We start from the raw sequence: 17,297 nt of genomic DNA on the forward strand, positions 1-17,297 counted from the left end.
CGTCTTCAACTGGCGGGCTAACGTTGTTGGCCCCATGTATCGGAGAAGCAGAAGCTCCGGTCCCTCGCGATTTTTGACAAGTGGATTGCAAACTGGAAGGACGATAACACAGAGATTTCTGTGGGAGAAATAGCGCAGACCCGAGCGTTATTGCATGGATAGCTTTGCATATAAGTGAGGAGGCGATGCATGCTTCTCGCGCTGTGCCTATTGGTATCATTGCTTCTTGTGGCTTGTGTGATATCTTGGGCTGGGTTTCGCTGGCTGTTATTGCTGCTTCTATTGTTGGGTTTTTTGGGGCTTTCAAGTTTGTATATGATTAGCAATACATGAATGATGAATCATAAAATCACGACTGGCATTCCCAGACTCTTTTCCTGATAACAGAACCATTCATTCCATGCGAGTACCAAAGTTCAAATAATTTGAGGGTTGGTATTGAATTTGAATGATGAGTAAAGGTTAGTTTGAATTTGAATGATCTGATGAATAACGTGATGAATTATTTAGTGAATGATTTGATTAGCATTTTTGAGGGCTGGTCCTGTTAAATTATAGCGTCCCACACTATTACACCAAAGTAAATCCTATGAGTGGCGCACTCAGAACACCATATTAAAATCGGAAAAATTTAATGTCATATCTCAACAACCACCAGTTCAAATTATTTCTAGCTCATCAGATAAATAGATATAAAGAAGGATTATGAAATCATTAAGTGAAGTGTAGGTGAAGCTAAAAATAGATAATTTATACTATAATTTATACTATAATTTATAGTAATATATGATACCACTAGAATTAATCTATCTAATTTACTTAAAGTGAGTTGATTCTTTATAGAAATCATTATTGTTATATCTGACTTTATATTTAAATCTTATCAGTGTCATTGTTGTTGAGATATGACATTGAATTTTTTCGATTTTACTATGGTGTTCTGAGTGCGCCACTCATAGGATTTACTTTAGTAGATAGACCTAATGTCAATCGAAGGCTACTTAGCCCTTCAAATATCCCTAAACTACGCCTACAGAACTGCCCAACCAAAAGGTAAGAGTGCATAGTCCGAAATACTCCGATAGGGAGAAAAGGAAAAACAAGGGAGGAAAATATTAGAGTCCTTAGCTATTTGAAATCTCTATGATGGAACAATAGCCCTGGAGTTCGAATTCAACCCTTTGGAAAGAAAACTGCCAAATGAATAGAAGAAGATAGAAACTAGCTATTACTTCTATCGCTGTAGAGCTTGAACAGATTTAAGCCGCTGCACATGCTAGTCTACATCGAACAATTTTCTCATCTGTGGCGTAATCATCGAAGCCCTGTGAGCCCATTCAGTCTCAAGCCAGCGACTCCAATCCCAGTCGATCTAGTTTTTATGTTTATCTGGAGATATGAGATTGTCATGACGGCCTAATACCTGGTGCCATCTTAGGAGCGGAGGAATCTATTAACCCAATAAAAAATCCTTATCTGCCAAGATCGGATCGTCAGCCTTTCGAATGAATGAGGTTTCTTCAAAAACCACAAAAACCACATTATTTTGTGGTGTTAGGATGATATTTCTGGGATGTAGGTCATTGAATTTAATATCCTTAAATCCATGAATGTCACTATCGAGGTCGACAATAGATTTCACGATAAGTTGACGTGTATCTTGTGTAGTCTGCTGCGTTGTCTTGTGCCATGAATATACTACTAATATATTCCAGGAAGATAAGACGAACTGTAAGTCCCCCTTCCAAAAATGGAAGATGAAGTGAGAAGGATCCATAGAATTTAGGAATTCATGTTCCTTGTTACTCTGAAAGTTTTCATAGGCGGCTGATTCGTGTAACTATGATCTGTGGCACGAAAGGAATTGTAAAGCCTTTATCGTCATCAAAATAGAGATGGTCAAAAACTTTAGCAGCCCATTCTCGGCCTGTTTCAAAGGGTTCAAGAGGAGAATATTTTTAAAGCCAGTCTACTGCACCAAGCCGATAATACTCTAGCTCATCTTTCTTTTTGTTATCTCGACAATTTCTGGTTACTGGCGTTGGGGGAGGTGGGATGTGCGATTGGACTGTAAACTTCCAGCCTTTGAGTTAAGGTACTGGAAATTCTCGAACGGAGAATAAAAGATGATTGATACTCCACAAAGGCAAAATTGAGAAGTTCTTTTCTTTGGGACGGAAGGAACCATGTATTGGGTTGTGTAACCTAGGGCTTACGCTCTTCAACCAACACATTTTTTACATACATATATATTAAGTGTGTTTTTGCGTCTTTGGTGTTTCCTACCCCAGAGCTGTTGTTTTTTAAACCATGTAATCCCAGGTTTTCATCAACCTTCGAACCTTGGAAGTCTCTTTCTGCTGAAAGCTTTCTACTGTTGACTGCTTGTAGTCATTTCCATCGAAAATCCTCTCTCTTAGACAATATTCGAATTCTCGGCGAGGCCTTACTTCCCAATTTATCATCCATGGGTGTCCAAAATCAATTGATTACCTATGTAAAGCTGAGCTGAATCAAACGGAAGAGCTGAACCAAGTTCAAATGCGATGCACTGTACTATCAACTCGTTTATTTTTCGCGAGGATTATGTTCCGCTTGTGTGGGTATTTTCTTGCCTGGCGCTGTCTATCAAAAATGCCGGCATGAGTCAAGTTCTAGCCCATATGCTCATATCAAGAGGTAACAAAAATGAAGGAGAGATTGGACCGCAGCCCTCATGCAGATTGCAGCCAGCCGTCGCAGTAAAAAGAAGAGAGAATAAAATAAGAGCAATGAATAATCCAAGATATTGATATGGAAGCGAGAATGGTGTAATAGAAATAGACAAAAAGATGAAAGGCATCAAAAAAGCGGGAGAGAAAAGATCTAGAATTCCCAGTCCTCTTCAACGGATTTGATAGCCCATTCAAACTTCTCGCGTAAAGCCTTCGAGAAAAACTTCTCAATAGGGACGTTAAATTTCTTGCTGAAGACAACAGTAAGACGAGGGTCGATGTAATTCTGTAAAGAAAATTAGTGGTTGTATGCGTCATTTTCCGATAATAAAAGACTCACAATCTTCGAGGTACCCAGGGCAACCTCCTTGTTATCTTCCTTGTCCTGGGCTTGAAGAGACATAGTCTCAACACGTTGATCAAGCTTGGTGATGCTGGCCTCGATTTTATCCACAGTGGGGCCCCGGCCTTCGGCTTCGACCTTGCCGGACTTGTTCTCTTTGGCGAACTTCTTCTCCATATCCTTAACGACTTCCAAGCGTTCTTTGAGCTCGGATGCCTTCATCTCTTTCTCACCCTCAGCAAGAAGTTTCTCGTTATCTTTCTCAAATTTTTTGTTGATCTTTTGAGTTTGCTCCTCCACCAGGAACGCCTGATGTTCTTTCACCCATTCCTCGGTGAGATCTTCATCACGCGCGAAGAAGGAGGCTCCCTTCTTCTTCTTGAGGTTGGGTTCCAGGTCAAGCATCTGCTGTTTCAAACGCCATTTTTGATAGCGAAGTCCCTTGATCTATGAGAAATATCCAGATTAGCTTTGTATAGACATATAGTCTCAGCAAAAACCTACCCGCTCTCCCAACTTCTCCATCTGACCGGCATGACCAGCAGTGACTGTACGTTTGTGGTTACACAAGATAGCAACCCTGCGGTTAGCATCGTTGTAAGACTTGATCTTCTCAGCGATGGTACCCGAAGCCTTCAAATCCCTCAGAAGGGTGCTCATTGTGAATGAGGCATTGTAAGTACGAAACACTTTAGCTGTCAGGCCAGGCATGTAATTTTGCAAGTGTTTGTTGAGGGCAGATGTCTATTGACGTTAGCTGATTCCAAAACAAACGTTACCAGACAAGAGAAACCTACAGTCAATCGGTCAAAGATTTCATCACCATTCTTCTTGGGTGCTTTCTTAAAGATCTTGAGGTTTTTGAACACCTGAAGGTCGACCTTGACTTCATCATAGAAACGAATACTATCTTTACCCAGAAAATCGAAGATGACAGTATTGGGTGGCTGCAGGCTGATGTTCTCGTATTTGAGCGAGCAGCAGCCAACAGTCTCTGCCTCGTCTTCACCCTTTTCGTTTCCAGCACGGAGTGCGAACTGATCGATGAGATAAACTGCCGTGGCCTTCTGACGTTCGACCATCAAGTCGTTCTTGAGGTTCTTTTGGTAGTCCTTGCGGATTTTGTCGATATGCTTTTTCAGCTCGCGCGCCTTTTCGAACTTCTTGTAGTCGCTTTGTCCCTTGACATCGGAGTTGGCCGCCAGCATGACATACTTGTAGTTGCCATTGATGTTTTCCTGCCACATAGCCAACCATGTGCCTTCTTGGTCATGCTTAACCTCCTTCCATCTATGACCAGCAGGAGGAGGTGGAACCGTGGCTTCCTTGCCGATGTTGATGGTGATTTGTTCAGGCTTCACGCGTGTCTTGACGTGTCCAGTCTTTGGATGCTCACCGCGTCCACGGAAAAGTGAGGGAGGCTCCACGCGGAAGTTGCCAACCTTTTGTTTGCGACCGTCCCAGGTACAAAACTGGTAGGGAGCCTCTTGCTCATCTTTCTCGGCCTTCAATTTCTTCTTCTCGGCCGGGGGCTGGTTTTTCTTCTCCAAACGCTGCGCATCATAATATTCAAAGATGGGCTTGAAGTCACATTTGGTAAATTCCTTAATATCGACTTTCTTGCCTTGCACATCCTTCGCGCCGCCAGTTTTCTTGACGATATCCTGAAAATCATTGAAGAAATTCTTCTGGAAGACTGGGTTCTCTACGTTGTGGGTTGAGTTGAGCATGCTTCCAAAGAAACTAGCAACTTCCTCTGCATCTGGGTGGAGAGAAATCGGAGTTCCGTTGTATCGCATGCTGACGTTCTTTGGGAGAGGCTCGTAGGGGGTGGAAATACGACGCCGTTGTGCTCCAGCGTCGTCCACTTCTTGGTTCCGTCACCCTTGGTTGGGTCCTCCCACCATTTATACTCATCTTCGTCAGACTCACCATCTTCAGGTTTTTCGCTCTCAGCCTTGACCTTCACCTTCTTAGCCGCTGGTTCAGCCTTTACCTTTTTCACGGCGGACTTATTATCATCGACGGTTTCTTTTTTGACACCATTGGATTGTCTCTTAGCGGCAGGCTTAGTTTCCTTTTTTGGGACAGCGAGTTTGCGCGCAGTCTTGGCTTCCTTCGCGGCCTTCTGCTCAATCTGTTTCTTTTGCGCCGAAAGCTTCCTCTCAATTGGAACATCGGAGTCGGACTCCTCGCCAATGGCGGTTTCGGAGGCTGAAGGGAGCTTTCGTCCATTTTTGGCGAGGGGGATGCCATCGTCTGACTCCAGTTCTTCTTGTTTCACAGAAGTTGTTCGCCGACGTTTACTCTATCGAATGGTCAGTCGCTGAAACCAAGAGTGACACACAAAAATGTCGCAGAAACGCAAAATCCATCAATCCAGAGCGCGTACCAAAGGTTGATCCTCCTCCGAGCTACTATCTGGCTCAGCATATGACTTTTTCTTGTCAATGCTCGCCCGAGATTTGCGCTTACTTGCGCCTTGCGCGTCCATATCCTCCATCTCCGCATCCTCGCCCACCAAGGGACCAAACCTAATAGACACACCGGTAGCCAGGTCGCCGTTAACTTCATTCGAGGGTAGCTTTGCGCTCGATCGGTTGGAAGAGGGTGCAGCTAAATAGATAGATGACATTGTTAGACACATTTCACAAGCGCAATAGTGATTAAAGAGCAGTAGGGAAGGAAGAGAAGGACTGTGCGATTTCAGGAATAAGAGTCGGGGGTGTTCATGTGCTAGCCGAATCACCCGGGGGAAAGCTCACCATTGGCGCGTCCATTGGAACGGACCAGGGGGGTATCGTCTGAATCTGAACTCATTGTGATGGAGTGAAGGACAGCCGGTGGTGGATGAGAACGGGAGAGAATGGATCTCGAAGGGATAGAGAGGTAGGAGAGGTGAGAACTCTCGAGTCGAGTAAAACAAGTAGCTTGAAAGCGCAAGCAAACGCGAGGTGAGATGGAAGGGACTCTAACCAATGAAAATGACGGTAAAGACACGATTAGAAGGGAGAGTGATGCATCAATGATGCAAGTAGAAGAGGAAGTGGTACTTGGGACGGATGTAACTGAAGAAAAGCTGGGGGCTGAGAAGAACAAACTCTATGAACCATGGAATGGAGTTGGATTTGGGAATACATTTATGCCTGAGGCAGACACATTGCCTTTTGGGAGCAATAAGTGCGCCGGAAGCCGGAATTTTCCGGAGATAACCTGAATGTGGTTAGCGTATTATCGGGTCAGGGAGTTTCAACGCACTCCCGGCCATCCTAGCACCTCTAAGCATCAGCGAGGCTACTGCACTCTCCTCTCTCTTCTCCTCCCGGAAGCTATATTCTGCTTCTAATCCCCCCTCTCACCCCTTCGCCATGTTCTCCCGTACTGTTCGCCCGGCCATCAAGGCCGGCAGTGCTTCCCTTGCCCGGTAAGAAATGCTCTTCCGATTCTCCGGTCCTTTTTAATCCGCCGACAACTCGACATTACCGACTGTGATATCATCTTCTATTCCGATCGAAATCCATCATTTCGACCAATTGCTTCTATACTCGATCAATTACTAATTGTCAATCCAGCACTGCCCCGTCCAATGCCGCCAACTTTGCGACTCTTCGTGAGATTGAGGGCCGTCTCAAGTCCATCAAGAACATTGAGAAGATCACCAAGACCATGAAGATTGTCGCCTCTACTCGTCTTACCCGCGCCCAGAAGGCTATGGACGAGTCCCGCGGTTACGGTCAGACTTCCAACACCCTCTTCGAGCAGGCCGAGACCAAGCCTCTGGAGGACAAGAAGACTCTGATCGTCATTGCTAGCTCCGACAAGGGTCTTTGCGGTGGTATTCACTCCGGCCTGGCCAAGACCGCTCGCCGTATGGTTACCGAAAACCCTGAGTCCGACATTGTCATCCTCGGTGAGAAGGCTAAGGCTCAGCTGTCTCGTTTCGCTCCTGAGAAGATCCTCCTGAGCTTCTCCAACGTCTGCAAGGATATCCCCACCTTCGCCGATGCTCAGGCTATCGCCGACCAGATCGCTCAGCTGCCCACCGACTACGCCAGCGTTCAGATCGTCTACAACCACTTTGTCAACGCTCAGTCTTACGAGCCTCAGACCCTTGAGGCTTTCAACGAAGAGGCTATCACCCAGTCCGGTATGCTTAAGAACCATCAGAACTTTTCTGTTTTGTTTTAGAGGAAATATTTGCACTTTGATACTGATTCGACGCTCCAGCCAACATCTCCGCTTACGAGATCGACGACCAGGCTCTCGCTTCTCTCCGCGAGTACTCCCTCGCTAACAACATTTTCTGGGCCCTGGCTGAAGGCCACGCCTGCGAGATTTCCGTATGTTTCTATACATCTATGCTGTCTACCAGTATGTACTAATAACCCTTTTAGGCTCGTCGCAACGCCATGGAGAACGCCTCCAAGAACGCTGGTGAGATGATCCAGAAGTATGTATCCCGACTGCCTCCATGACACAGACAGATCCTAACTTTTGAAACAGGTTCCAGATCTTGTACAACCGTCAGCGTCAAGCCGCCATTACCGGTGAGCTGGTCGAGATTATCACCGGTGCCACCGCCTCTGCCGAGCAGTAAACATCATCCTATACAGGACGATGTTGCCCCCGGTGCAGGTTGATATTTAGATCGACTCTCCGTTTGTAAAATCAGTGTCAATCCATTTCAATTCCATTTATACTCTCTAATGTAGGTAAAATGAACTGTAATTGAACGTCTTGTAGCCTCACTTTTACTTTACTTACCATATTGGATCTTGACTGCCTGTTACCTTATATTCACTTTTGCGAGTCACCCAAGCCAAGCTCGCTTTTACATTTTCCGGACAACTGATATTCGTCTTGGGTTATTCTTCCCATCGCCATCGTCTGAACGCCAACTTCTTCCTAACACTAAGACGCATCAGTGACATTCGGATATCTCAGCCTGTGAAAACAGCCTTTCAGCTCATCACATTTCGAAGATGGGAGCTAAACCACCTGACCATTACCTGGCACTTGGAGTGAAGTCAGATGCGACAGCGAAAGAGATCAGTGTCGCATATAAAAAGCTTGCTCTCAAGTTTCACCCAGACAAAGTTAGTAACGATCAATCTTCCATGGATAAGTTTCACAAGGTACAGTCATAAATCTCATTTCTTCCGCTGCTAGTTTTAGAGTCTATCTCAAAATGTACTAAGAACTGACTAAAATCATTCCAGATCCAAGCTGCGGCCGATGTTCTGCGTGACCCTGCTCGACGTCTTCACCATGACGATACTGTGCTGATGTGGTTGCGGGACTCCTGCAAAAAAAGCGGCAACCACAGAAAAGGCGAAACAGAAAAGAAATACACCTCAACTTATGAAACGCAAAGTGAGTGGAGAAAGAGCGAGTCAACTAAGTCGCAACCGTGGGATGAACCCTCATACTACAACGCAAACAAGAAAAGTGAATGGGGAAAAAATGAGCCAACTAAGTCGCAACCGTGGGATGAGTCCTACAGCCTTGACAAGAAAAGTGAATGGAAAAAGAGCGAGTCAACAAACTCGCAACAGCAGGAGGAGCCCCAGCCCTGGTGTAAACCTCCTCCTTGGGAGAAACCTTCACCCTGTGATGAAGCTTCATGGGGGGAACCTTCTTCAGAAGATGAACATTCCTCAAGGGAGGAATCCTCCCCTCAGTGTAATTTCAATGCCCCCTGGGAGTGGTATATGCATGGCCTTACAGCTGATCACATGAATCAATGTGTAGAGGGAGCAAAGAGAAATATGGCTAGCATTCGTGTGGAAGAAGAATTGGAAGCCCGATGGGTTGATTTCGACTGCTCAACGGCAGACAGCGCGATGCATGAGAAATCGCGCCAAGAGAAAAAAAAAATTACCATGAGGACAAGCAAACTCCAGTTCCGGAAATGTCAAATTCGAGGGAGTGGTATGGTTTTGAAGATTTATATAATCACTCGGGTGGTTCGGACTCAGGAGAGAAGGCCCGAGACGACGCTTTTTACTGCTGGGAACATGGCATGAAGAACTGCTGGATGCATGCAGCGAAAGAAATGCCCGAATATATTGACTCACCTGAAGTTGAATACACACCCAGTGCGGAGGAACAAGCTAGAGCTCGAAGGAGATACTAGTGGCTTAAACCTTCTGAAGATCCACACAATGACTTAGAAGATTGGCACCAAGAGTACTGTACCGAACAGAATTTGGAAGCATGCAGCAGAAAGCAAAGCCCATGAGAATGATGCACATAAAGAGAGCACTGGAGCCCGTGTGGAGAAGCAAGCTGGCTGCCAAAAGAGCTATCATGAAACTCCGAAGCTGGGTGCTTACTATTCAGATCACGGTACCATGACAGAATGCTGTTCCGAGATGTACTGGATGCCTGCACCGGGAAGTAAAGGGGAAAAAGATTAAAATTCCGATTTAGAAGACGTTTTCGAAGGATTTTGCATCCCTGGATTTAAGTATTGAGACTGTACAAAAAGCAACACCATCTACAACGCACGTTCGGCTTCTCGGACAACCTCCAGGACTATGCACTTCCAACGTTTCGACTCAACTTTGACACTCATATTTTTTGTGACTGCCGTTGATCACCACTGGGGGATTGGAGCATTGGTAACCTTTGGTCTCGGAATTTCATCTCATCGACAACAGCGAAGATATCTTATCTCTGGCAGAGTCAGCTAAAAAGAAACACTTATCACTTATCCTTATAATGGATAAGGCTCTCATAGCTTGTAATTCGTAACTTAGGTAGGTAGACGTGTATTTTAGGTACCTAGGTACTACCTTCCGAGGTCTGCCACTACTACAACTTCTAGCATAACAACTATCTCTCAGCTCCCTAGTTATGGTGTAAGTCGGCTATCATTATTAAATAAAGCCAGTGAGCTAAGTATATGTCCCTAGCAAGTCTTACAGTCTGCTTCTCGGTGCGCAGATCCGTCTTGTCACTGCAAGAAGCCAATTTCTACTATGGAATTCAAGACTGCAGTTACGAGCAGTGTGATTACCTTTGAGAGCGCTTAATGCTTCCACTGCAGCGACTATTTAGGACTAGTCTTTTGTCCAGGGTCTTAGATAGCTCTCATCGAATTTCATGAGCAATTCACTCGTTCTACTCTTTGATACCTAGGTATTCATGATCTCAAGAGTGCCTCTTATCAGCTGGCATATTCCGTCATAAGCCCTTTTAATAGTTTGCACCATTGCTGCCAACCTTGGAATATAACTGATACAAGTAACAATCTTCACATTAGATGGAGATAGAGGAGAAGTACGTTCATTTGGAGAATTCTCGACGAAGAATTCCGAGTCAGGTCTACATCCACTCTTGACCTTTTGAGAGTTTCTCCAGTAGCTCGAAAATCGTCCTCAGTCTCTCATAGTTATGGTATTTAGCTAAGGTCTCGACTGAAATCGAAGCTCTAAGCGTAACTGGTGCACGTCATGGAAACTTTGCTGGAACAAATCGAGGAACGCCATATAAGCTGTAGAACTATGGATTAGACACGTGATATAAACCACAGATATCCATAATATCCGTATTAATATCTGTCTAAAGCTAACTATCAGGTAACAGTCAGCATAACAGTGAGTTTTCTATATGTAATCATTGCAATGTTCACTGCTCAGTTCTAGTTATCTAATGGGTAAAAGCGGCGAGGGGAGTAACAGTAGTTACACTTACCCTTATAAGAGTGAGTGGGGCAAGGATCCAGTTCCACAAGAGCTTCAGGACACCTTGCGTAATCAAGCTGTTCTTTCACTATTAATCTGATCTCTTTTCCCACTTCTCACATTCTATATGCGACTGAATCCTGGGATATATCCAATTGTTTAAATCCTACAGCTCAATTCTAGCAAAATGCTACCCAATAGTTCAGCATTCCTCCTGCTCACATCGCTACTAGCAGCTATCCCTGCTAATGCAGATGGCATCTACACCAAGAAATCGCCAGTGCTACAGCTAAACCAAAAGACCTATGGGTCTATTATCGCGAACTCAAACTATACATCTGTAGGTTTCCCCACAATTTATTGAAATCAATTTGCGCTAATAGTCTTGTAGATCGTGGAGTAAGTTATTCCCCGCACCGTTCCAACGGCTCTACTAAACCAAATTACTATAGATTCTATGCACCCTGGTGTGGACACTGTCAGAATCTGAAGGGTCCATACGAAAAGGCTGCCGAAAATCTGAATGGATTGGCCAAGGTCGCCGCTGTTAATTGCGACGAGGACGAGAACAAGCCCTTCTGCAGTCAAATGGGCGTCCAGGGCTTCCCGACCCTCAAAATTGTGACACCTTCGAAGAAACCAGGACAGCCACGGGTGGAGGACTACCAGGGTGGGCGTACGGCCAATGCTATCATCAACGCAGTGGTAGATCGCATTCCGAACCACGTGAAGCGCGCAACCGACAAGGACTTGGACAAGTGGCTGGGACAAAATGAGGAACGACCCAAGGCTATCCTATTCACAGAGAAGGGGTCAACCAGTTCTCTCATCCGCGCTCTGGCCATCGACTTTCTAAATGCAATTGACATCGCCCAGGTGCGCAATAAGGAGCCCGCCTCCGTCGAGAAATTCGGCATCTCCAAGTTCCCAACGCTGGTCGTGGTTCCTGGAGGTGATGCTGAACCGAAGTTGTACGAGGGCGAGTTGAAGAAGAAGCCCATGACCGAGTTCCTGAGCCATTTCGCCAACCCTAACCCAGACGCCACTGGACAGCCTGCCACAAATCCAAAGTCAAAGCCTAAGCCCAAGTCCTCCAAGCCTGCGAAGGCGGCCCCTGTTGCCGATGATGCTGATACCGAGGAGGTGCCTGACGCTAAGCCCGCCGGGGTACCTCCAATCCCTACCCTAGCCACACCCGAATCCCTCGAATCGACCTGCCTAGCCGCCAAGTCTAACACCTGTCTCCTCGCCTTGCTCCCAGAGCAAAGTGAGGAAGCTGCCAAATCTACCGCATTGGAAAGTCTTGCAGAGATCACACACCGTCATTCCAAGCGTGGCGCCCACATTTTCCCCATTTATGCCGTCCCCGAGATTAACTCTGGATCTCAAAATTTATATAATGCATTGGGCTTGCAAGGTAGTAAGTCGGTAGAAATCATTGCCATCAATGCTCGCCGTGGATGGTGGCGTCGGTATGAGAATGCCGAAGACTTTGGAATCGCCGCTGTTGAGCAGTGGATTGATGCTATTCGTCTTGGAGAGGGAACTAAGGAGAAGCTGCCCGAAGGTCTTGTTGTCGAGGCCAAGGTTGATTCTGAATCCGAGAAGCCTAAGCAGGTAGAGCGGGATGAGCTGTAGGAAACTAGTATGGAAAATGTGTTTTTATAGTCAAGTTCAGTTTGTAGTTGTCTACTATGTTTAGTTAGCAGTCTCTATTATTGTATCGTGTGTTCATTTTACATTCGCACCTCAGAATCCTTACCAAATAAATCTATCAAGAATCATGAAAGGTGACTACATGATAGAAATAGCTGATAGTAGCGAACTGAAGTTTTTATAAAAAAGTAATGCATCATGAAAATCTTTTAACAAAACCCTGGGGTTTCTAATCAACTAAAAAGTCATCATATACAAGACAGAACAAGGTAAAACCCGCAGGAACACCATAAAAAAGATGCAAAGAAACGCCAGACACTCATGATAGTGTCTATTTTTTCCGACCCTCAGTACCGTTCTTGATAATCTTTTGTCTCTTGGAGTCAACCTCCTTGTCATAGATTTCACGGGCGGACTCGCCCTTCTTTCGCTTAGACGACGACTTGGTCTTCACACTGACAGTGGAAGCACCGCCACCGCGGATCTGCTTCTCAGCACCCTCCCAGGACGCGGAGCCGTTATCAATTTCGTATCTGGAGGCTAGAAATCAGTTATTGTTCATTCGTACCATGACAATATGAATCAAAGGGTTAAAGGGCCCACTCACTTGTCTAGAGGAAGGGCGTCGATGAGAGCACGCTGCTTCTCACGCATTTCCTTGTCAACCTGCTGGCCTCCTTCTTCCAGCTCCTTTTCCAGACCTGTAGCAAGCGGTTGGAAGCGCTCGTCAATGATCTCATCGTCATGAGCACCGCCAGTGGGCGCAGATGTTGGGACTTGCTCATTAGGCATAGTTTCTGCGACAGCACCCTCAATCACACCACGGAAGTGAGTAGAGACCTTGCGGATGATCTTGAGGAACATGGCAAGAAGCTGACCGGAGGGAAGACTCAACTCTTTCTCCAGGTCATCGATGCTCTTGTGCTGCAGACCAATGGCCAGAAGTATGGACTGCTGAATGCCAGAGAGGCTAACCTTGCCGCCCAGTCGGTTAGCGAAGTAGTACTCGGAGAGAGTGGGGACCATGTCCAGGATGACGTGATGATCCAGAAGGTTGTTAGCGTAGCTATCCAGACGCTTCAGATCAAAGGGTGAGAAAGCAGCATCGATATCGGCCTTCTTCAAAGTACGGGGGACGATGGAAGAGTCGAGTTTTGCACCGGAGTTGGCAGATTCGCAAATACTGAGAGAGAGAACCGAGGGGAATTCACGGAATTGGTAAGAGAGCAGGGCAAGGAATCGGCGGTGGAAGTCCCGAGAGAAGGCGCCTAGCCAGCTGGCATCGTTGGTACCGACTGAAAGAGTGCGGAGCATCACGCAAGAGTGCTCGCCAGTCAGATCGTTGGGGGTCTGGCGCAGATAGACGGGGACAAAAGAAGAGCGCTTCCAGAATTTGTGAAGGGTGGGGGTAAGACCGTAGCTGACACCGAGGTAGTCCAGAATATCCGGACGACGTTCCGTCAGCTTACCGAACAATGGAGGCATAGAGCGAATGTCCCGGACTTTGACGTTGTCATCCAGAAGGCTCGAGTTGGCCAGCTCCTCGTCTGTGACGCGGACCATCTCCTCTTGAGGAGCGGCCGCCTCCTCTGACAGGCTGGTGAATTTGCCCTCGTAGAAGTCAGTCAGAAGCTCCAAAGCGCGGGAGCCGTATCCCATGCCAACATACTCCGGGTTAGTTGCAATGCGAACAACACGGGCACCAGAGAGACCAGCAAAGTCCTCATCCTGGAACTGCTGGCTGACCAACCAGGGAATGAGGTCACCGCCGGCTCGCTGACCACGGCTCAGGCTGTTGAGAACACTCTGCTTACTGATACGACCTTCAAGGGCGACTTGGATGACACAGAGCGGCTCCGGTAGCTTTGTCGCTTCCTCGTCAATCGGAGGAACGAGCACAAAGAGCTGATGCGCGGGAGCATCACTCATAAGCTGAAGATCATTGGGTGTGTTCTTATAGTGACTAGCAACGTATAAAGCCATCATTTGTTGAAGGAACTTTTCAGAGACAGGGTGGAACGAGAAAAGGGTATCGCGGTTGACCTGCAGCAGCTCACACTTCGATGGATGCGGGCAGCCCTGAGTATTCATACTGGACTTGGGCAAAGTTGCGTCAAGACACAAGACCTTGTTCAGCCACTTTTCAACCGAGTCTCCGGGGGCATAACGAATAGGCTCCGCGAGGGTAATCTCTCTAAGTGATCGGCCACCGAGGCCCTTGTCCGCGTTCTTCGCGGTCTTGCCAGTGCTTCGGTCCGCAACATCGGTATCATCAATCTTCATTCCTCCTCGAGACTGCTCCCGAAGTTGCTGAATCAGTTTCAGGGAAAGCGAGCGACCGGTACCCTCGTAACCGTTGATGGTTGAGGCCATAAAGACCAGGTAGGGACCCATCAGCTTTCTCACAAGCGGAAGTGGGATGGCAGCAGCTTCATCAATAACCAACAGCTCAGCTTGTCCCAGGACGTGGGCGTCCTGAGGCTGGATGTATTGGATAGTCTGACGGTGATTGCGGTGAATGTTGACTCTAACAATAGCCTTATTGAAATCAGGGTTGGTCGATTGCAGGATAGTGTAGTCAACGTGATCTAAGTAGCCCAGAGCATCGAATCCCTTGAAGATGAATTCAAACAGAGTCTTCAAGTTCTCAGGGCTGGGGGAGGTGATGAAAATGTTGCTATATCCGTGGGCAATGGCGGCCGCAATGGAAACACCGAGGGCAGCAGACTTTCCACGTCCACGGCCTGCCGTGAGAGTAACCGTACTCTTCAGGGTCTTCTCGGCGATTGCGTCCACAAAGGTCAACAGTGCTTTGGCTTGGTCCACTGTTTTAGCCAGGCTGACCAATGGACCAATAGGTTGTGTATCCGCCAGATTATCCTTGATTTCCTTCAGCTCCTTCTTTGTGCCAATGTTCGAATCATCGGCAGTCTCTGGGGGAGGAAGAGGTTTGACATTCTTGCCCCCAGATATCGGGAGCACGTTCAACTCGTCATCGACCACCAAGCAAGAGTCACAGCTACCCAAAGAAAGGATGAATCGCTCGTTAAAGCGAGCAACAACATCATCATGTGCCTCGGTCCGGTACCGAGAGTGAATATCCATGGACAAGGTATATAGCTGCTTCAGACTGTTCATGCTTTTCAGCAACAGTATTACCATACCACCTCCCTCGACCGTCTCGACTGTACGTGCCAGTAGGTTTGGTGTCATGGCCTCAAAGTCCTGAAGAATACACATGCCGTATGTGTTACCCAGAATTTTCTCGGTTTCCTTATAGTACACATAACGAATCTGGTTGAGGGTGATGAAAAGCTCGAATGGGTCCTCCTGGTTGGGCTCGCGAATGCCTCGCTTGACCTCCCTCTTGATCTTTGACTCACGCTTCTTCCGGTGACTGGTGAAGCCAATCAGATCCTTCTTGTAGGCCCACAACACTGACTTGTTTTGCTTCACATCGACGCTTGACATGATATAGTGCAGATGAACGATCACATCTTTCGCACGGTCTCCGACCACCACAAAAAAGCTGCGCTTCTTCTCCTGTACGCCATTTCGAATGAGAGCGGGGATACGCGAGTCAATCGCTTTGCGCGGCATGATGATGGTGCGGAGCTGCCGCGAGAAACGTAGGGGAATTAGTTGGTCAGGATTTGATCAAGGGAAATATCGTATCGATATTTTTGCGACTATAGTTAAAGACACTCCACTTCTTTAATCCTTTGAAGAATTGCCAGAAGCTTAAGACAGAGATCGGGATCAAAACTTAAAGATCTCTCGAGGTCAGCACATAGAACTGGACAGGAAGAAAAAAAATTATACCGCCCGGCATTAACCCACCGCCTACCTAGTTTTACAGGCCTTCACCGCCTACTACTGTCCACCACTAGATATGTATGCTAAGGTCATGTGATTCTAACATGAAGTGGGCTTGTGGTTTAGTGGTATAATACTCCCTTAGCATGGGAGTGGTCCGGGGTTCGATTCCCCGCGAGTCCATTTTTTGGATACATATTTTTTTATCATAACAAGAGTGCTGGAAAAAGCATTTAGGTTGAAAATGATTTTTTTTTTCAGGCGCTCTAATCTCACCTAGTTTTTCAGGCTTCATTTTTGACAACTTTAATATTGCTAAATACTACATGACCATAGGCTGTTTCTCAGAGTAGCCAGAAAGAATCAACACAGCATTAAGCACTGAAATCTATCTGATAGCAGTGTCATGTGCACACTAAACACGTGTTCCCGGTGTTTAGTGTGCTACGCCCCGGCCCTCTTTTTTCCAAATCCACCCCACAACCCTCTATTTTTCTAAATATTATATACATTGACGCCGCATCTCTTCAAAATAAAGTATATCTCTCTCTTTCACCGCCATTATATCAGATTTCTCCTCTCTTTCTACTTCAACCTCTTCCTGTGGCACTGGCACCCTAGTCTCCTCCCGTGGCGGCAGCTGATCATATCTTTTTTTATACTCTTTTTCTAACTTCTTCTGTTTTGCAGCATCTTCTTTAGTCTTCCGAGGAGCTAGCTGTAGCTCCTTAGGGAGACGCTTAATGAAGCGATACACACACATTTTACTAACAAAGCGATCTTCTCTAAGCGAGCGATTTGCCCATAGAGGGTTGCGGCGTGGATTTGGAAAAAAGAGGGCCGGAGCGTGGCACACTAAACACTGCTATAGTGCCGTATGAAGCTAGTCAAATGTAATACGATGCCCTATTCCCACGATTCAGCTCTATTTTTAAACGAACTAACAAACTAGAACGCGCAAGAATGGGCCCATCAACCACTATTACATTACGTATTGTATTGTAGATAACACATGAAGCTTGACTAAGCTAGATTATGCAGGTAAGTGGGGCAGACGGGAGGTCTGATTCAGGCTTTCGA

The 17,297-nt window shown here is 46.5% G+C and overlaps 5 protein-coding genes across 5 annotated transcripts; 3 read left to right on the forward strand and 2 right to left on the reverse strand.

The window, feature by feature from the left end:
* Window positions 1–2,865: 2,865 nt before the first annotated feature.
* N7495_004998 (DNA topoisomerase 1) lies at window positions 2,866–5,877 on the reverse strand (the record flags this gene model as incomplete). The annotated part of the gene is made up of 7 exons (XM_057207649.1): window positions 2,866–3,000; window positions 3,055–3,504; window positions 3,562–3,801; window positions 3,855–4,877; window positions 4,898–5,365; window positions 5,450–5,673; window positions 5,823–5,877. The coding sequence occupies 7 exons, from the start codon at window positions 5,875–5,877 to the stop codon at window positions 2,866–2,868; spliced, it is 2,595 nt and encodes an 864-aa protein (XP_057061423.1).
* Window positions 5,878–6,425: 548 nt separating this feature from the next.
* N7495_004999 (F1F0 ATP synthase subunit gamma) lies at window positions 6,426–7,654 on the forward strand (the record flags this gene model as incomplete). The annotated part of the gene is made up of 5 exons (XM_057207650.1): window positions 6,426–6,481; window positions 6,630–7,204; window positions 7,285–7,397; window positions 7,452–7,507; window positions 7,561–7,654. The coding sequence occupies 5 exons, from the start codon at window positions 6,426–6,428 to the stop codon at window positions 7,652–7,654; spliced, it is 894 nt and encodes a 297-aa protein (XP_057061424.1).
* A 385-nt stretch (window positions 7,655–8,039) lies between these two features.
* On the forward strand, window positions 8,040–9,083 carry N7495_005000 (uncharacterized protein; the record flags this gene model as incomplete). The annotated part of the gene is made up of 2 exons (XM_057207651.1): window positions 8,040–8,153; window positions 8,277–9,083. 2 exons carry the CDS (start codon window positions 8,040–8,042, stop codon window positions 9,081–9,083), a joined length of 921 nt encoding a protein of 306 aa, XP_057061425.1.
* Window positions 9,084–10,932: 1,849 nt separating this feature from the next.
* N7495_005001 (putative disulfide isomerase) lies at window positions 10,933–12,383 on the forward strand (the record flags this gene model as incomplete). Its single annotated transcript, XM_057207652.1, has 3 exons — window positions 10,933–11,085; window positions 11,137–11,144; window positions 11,198–12,383. The coding sequence occupies 3 exons, from the start codon at window positions 10,933–10,935 to the stop codon at window positions 12,381–12,383; spliced, it is 1,347 nt and encodes a 448-aa protein (XP_057061426.1).
* Window positions 12,384–12,732: 349 nt separating this feature from the next.
* N7495_005002 (ribosome biosynthesis protein KRE33) lies at window positions 12,733–16,001 on the reverse strand (the record flags this gene model as incomplete). The annotated part of the gene is made up of 2 exons (XM_057207653.1): window positions 12,733–12,934; window positions 13,009–16,001. 2 exons carry the CDS (start codon window positions 15,999–16,001, stop codon window positions 12,733–12,735), a joined length of 3,195 nt encoding a protein of 1,064 aa, XP_057061427.1.
* Between the last annotated feature and the right edge of the window lie 1,296 nt (window positions 16,002–17,297).

The sequence above is a fragment of the Penicillium taxi genome, assembly GCF_028828555.1.
Source record: "Penicillium taxi strain IBT 34144 chromosome Unknown utg000004l_segment0_segment0, whole genome shotgun sequence".
Taxonomy (NCBI): domain Eukaryota; kingdom Fungi; phylum Ascomycota; class Eurotiomycetes; order Eurotiales; family Aspergillaceae; genus Penicillium; species Penicillium taxi.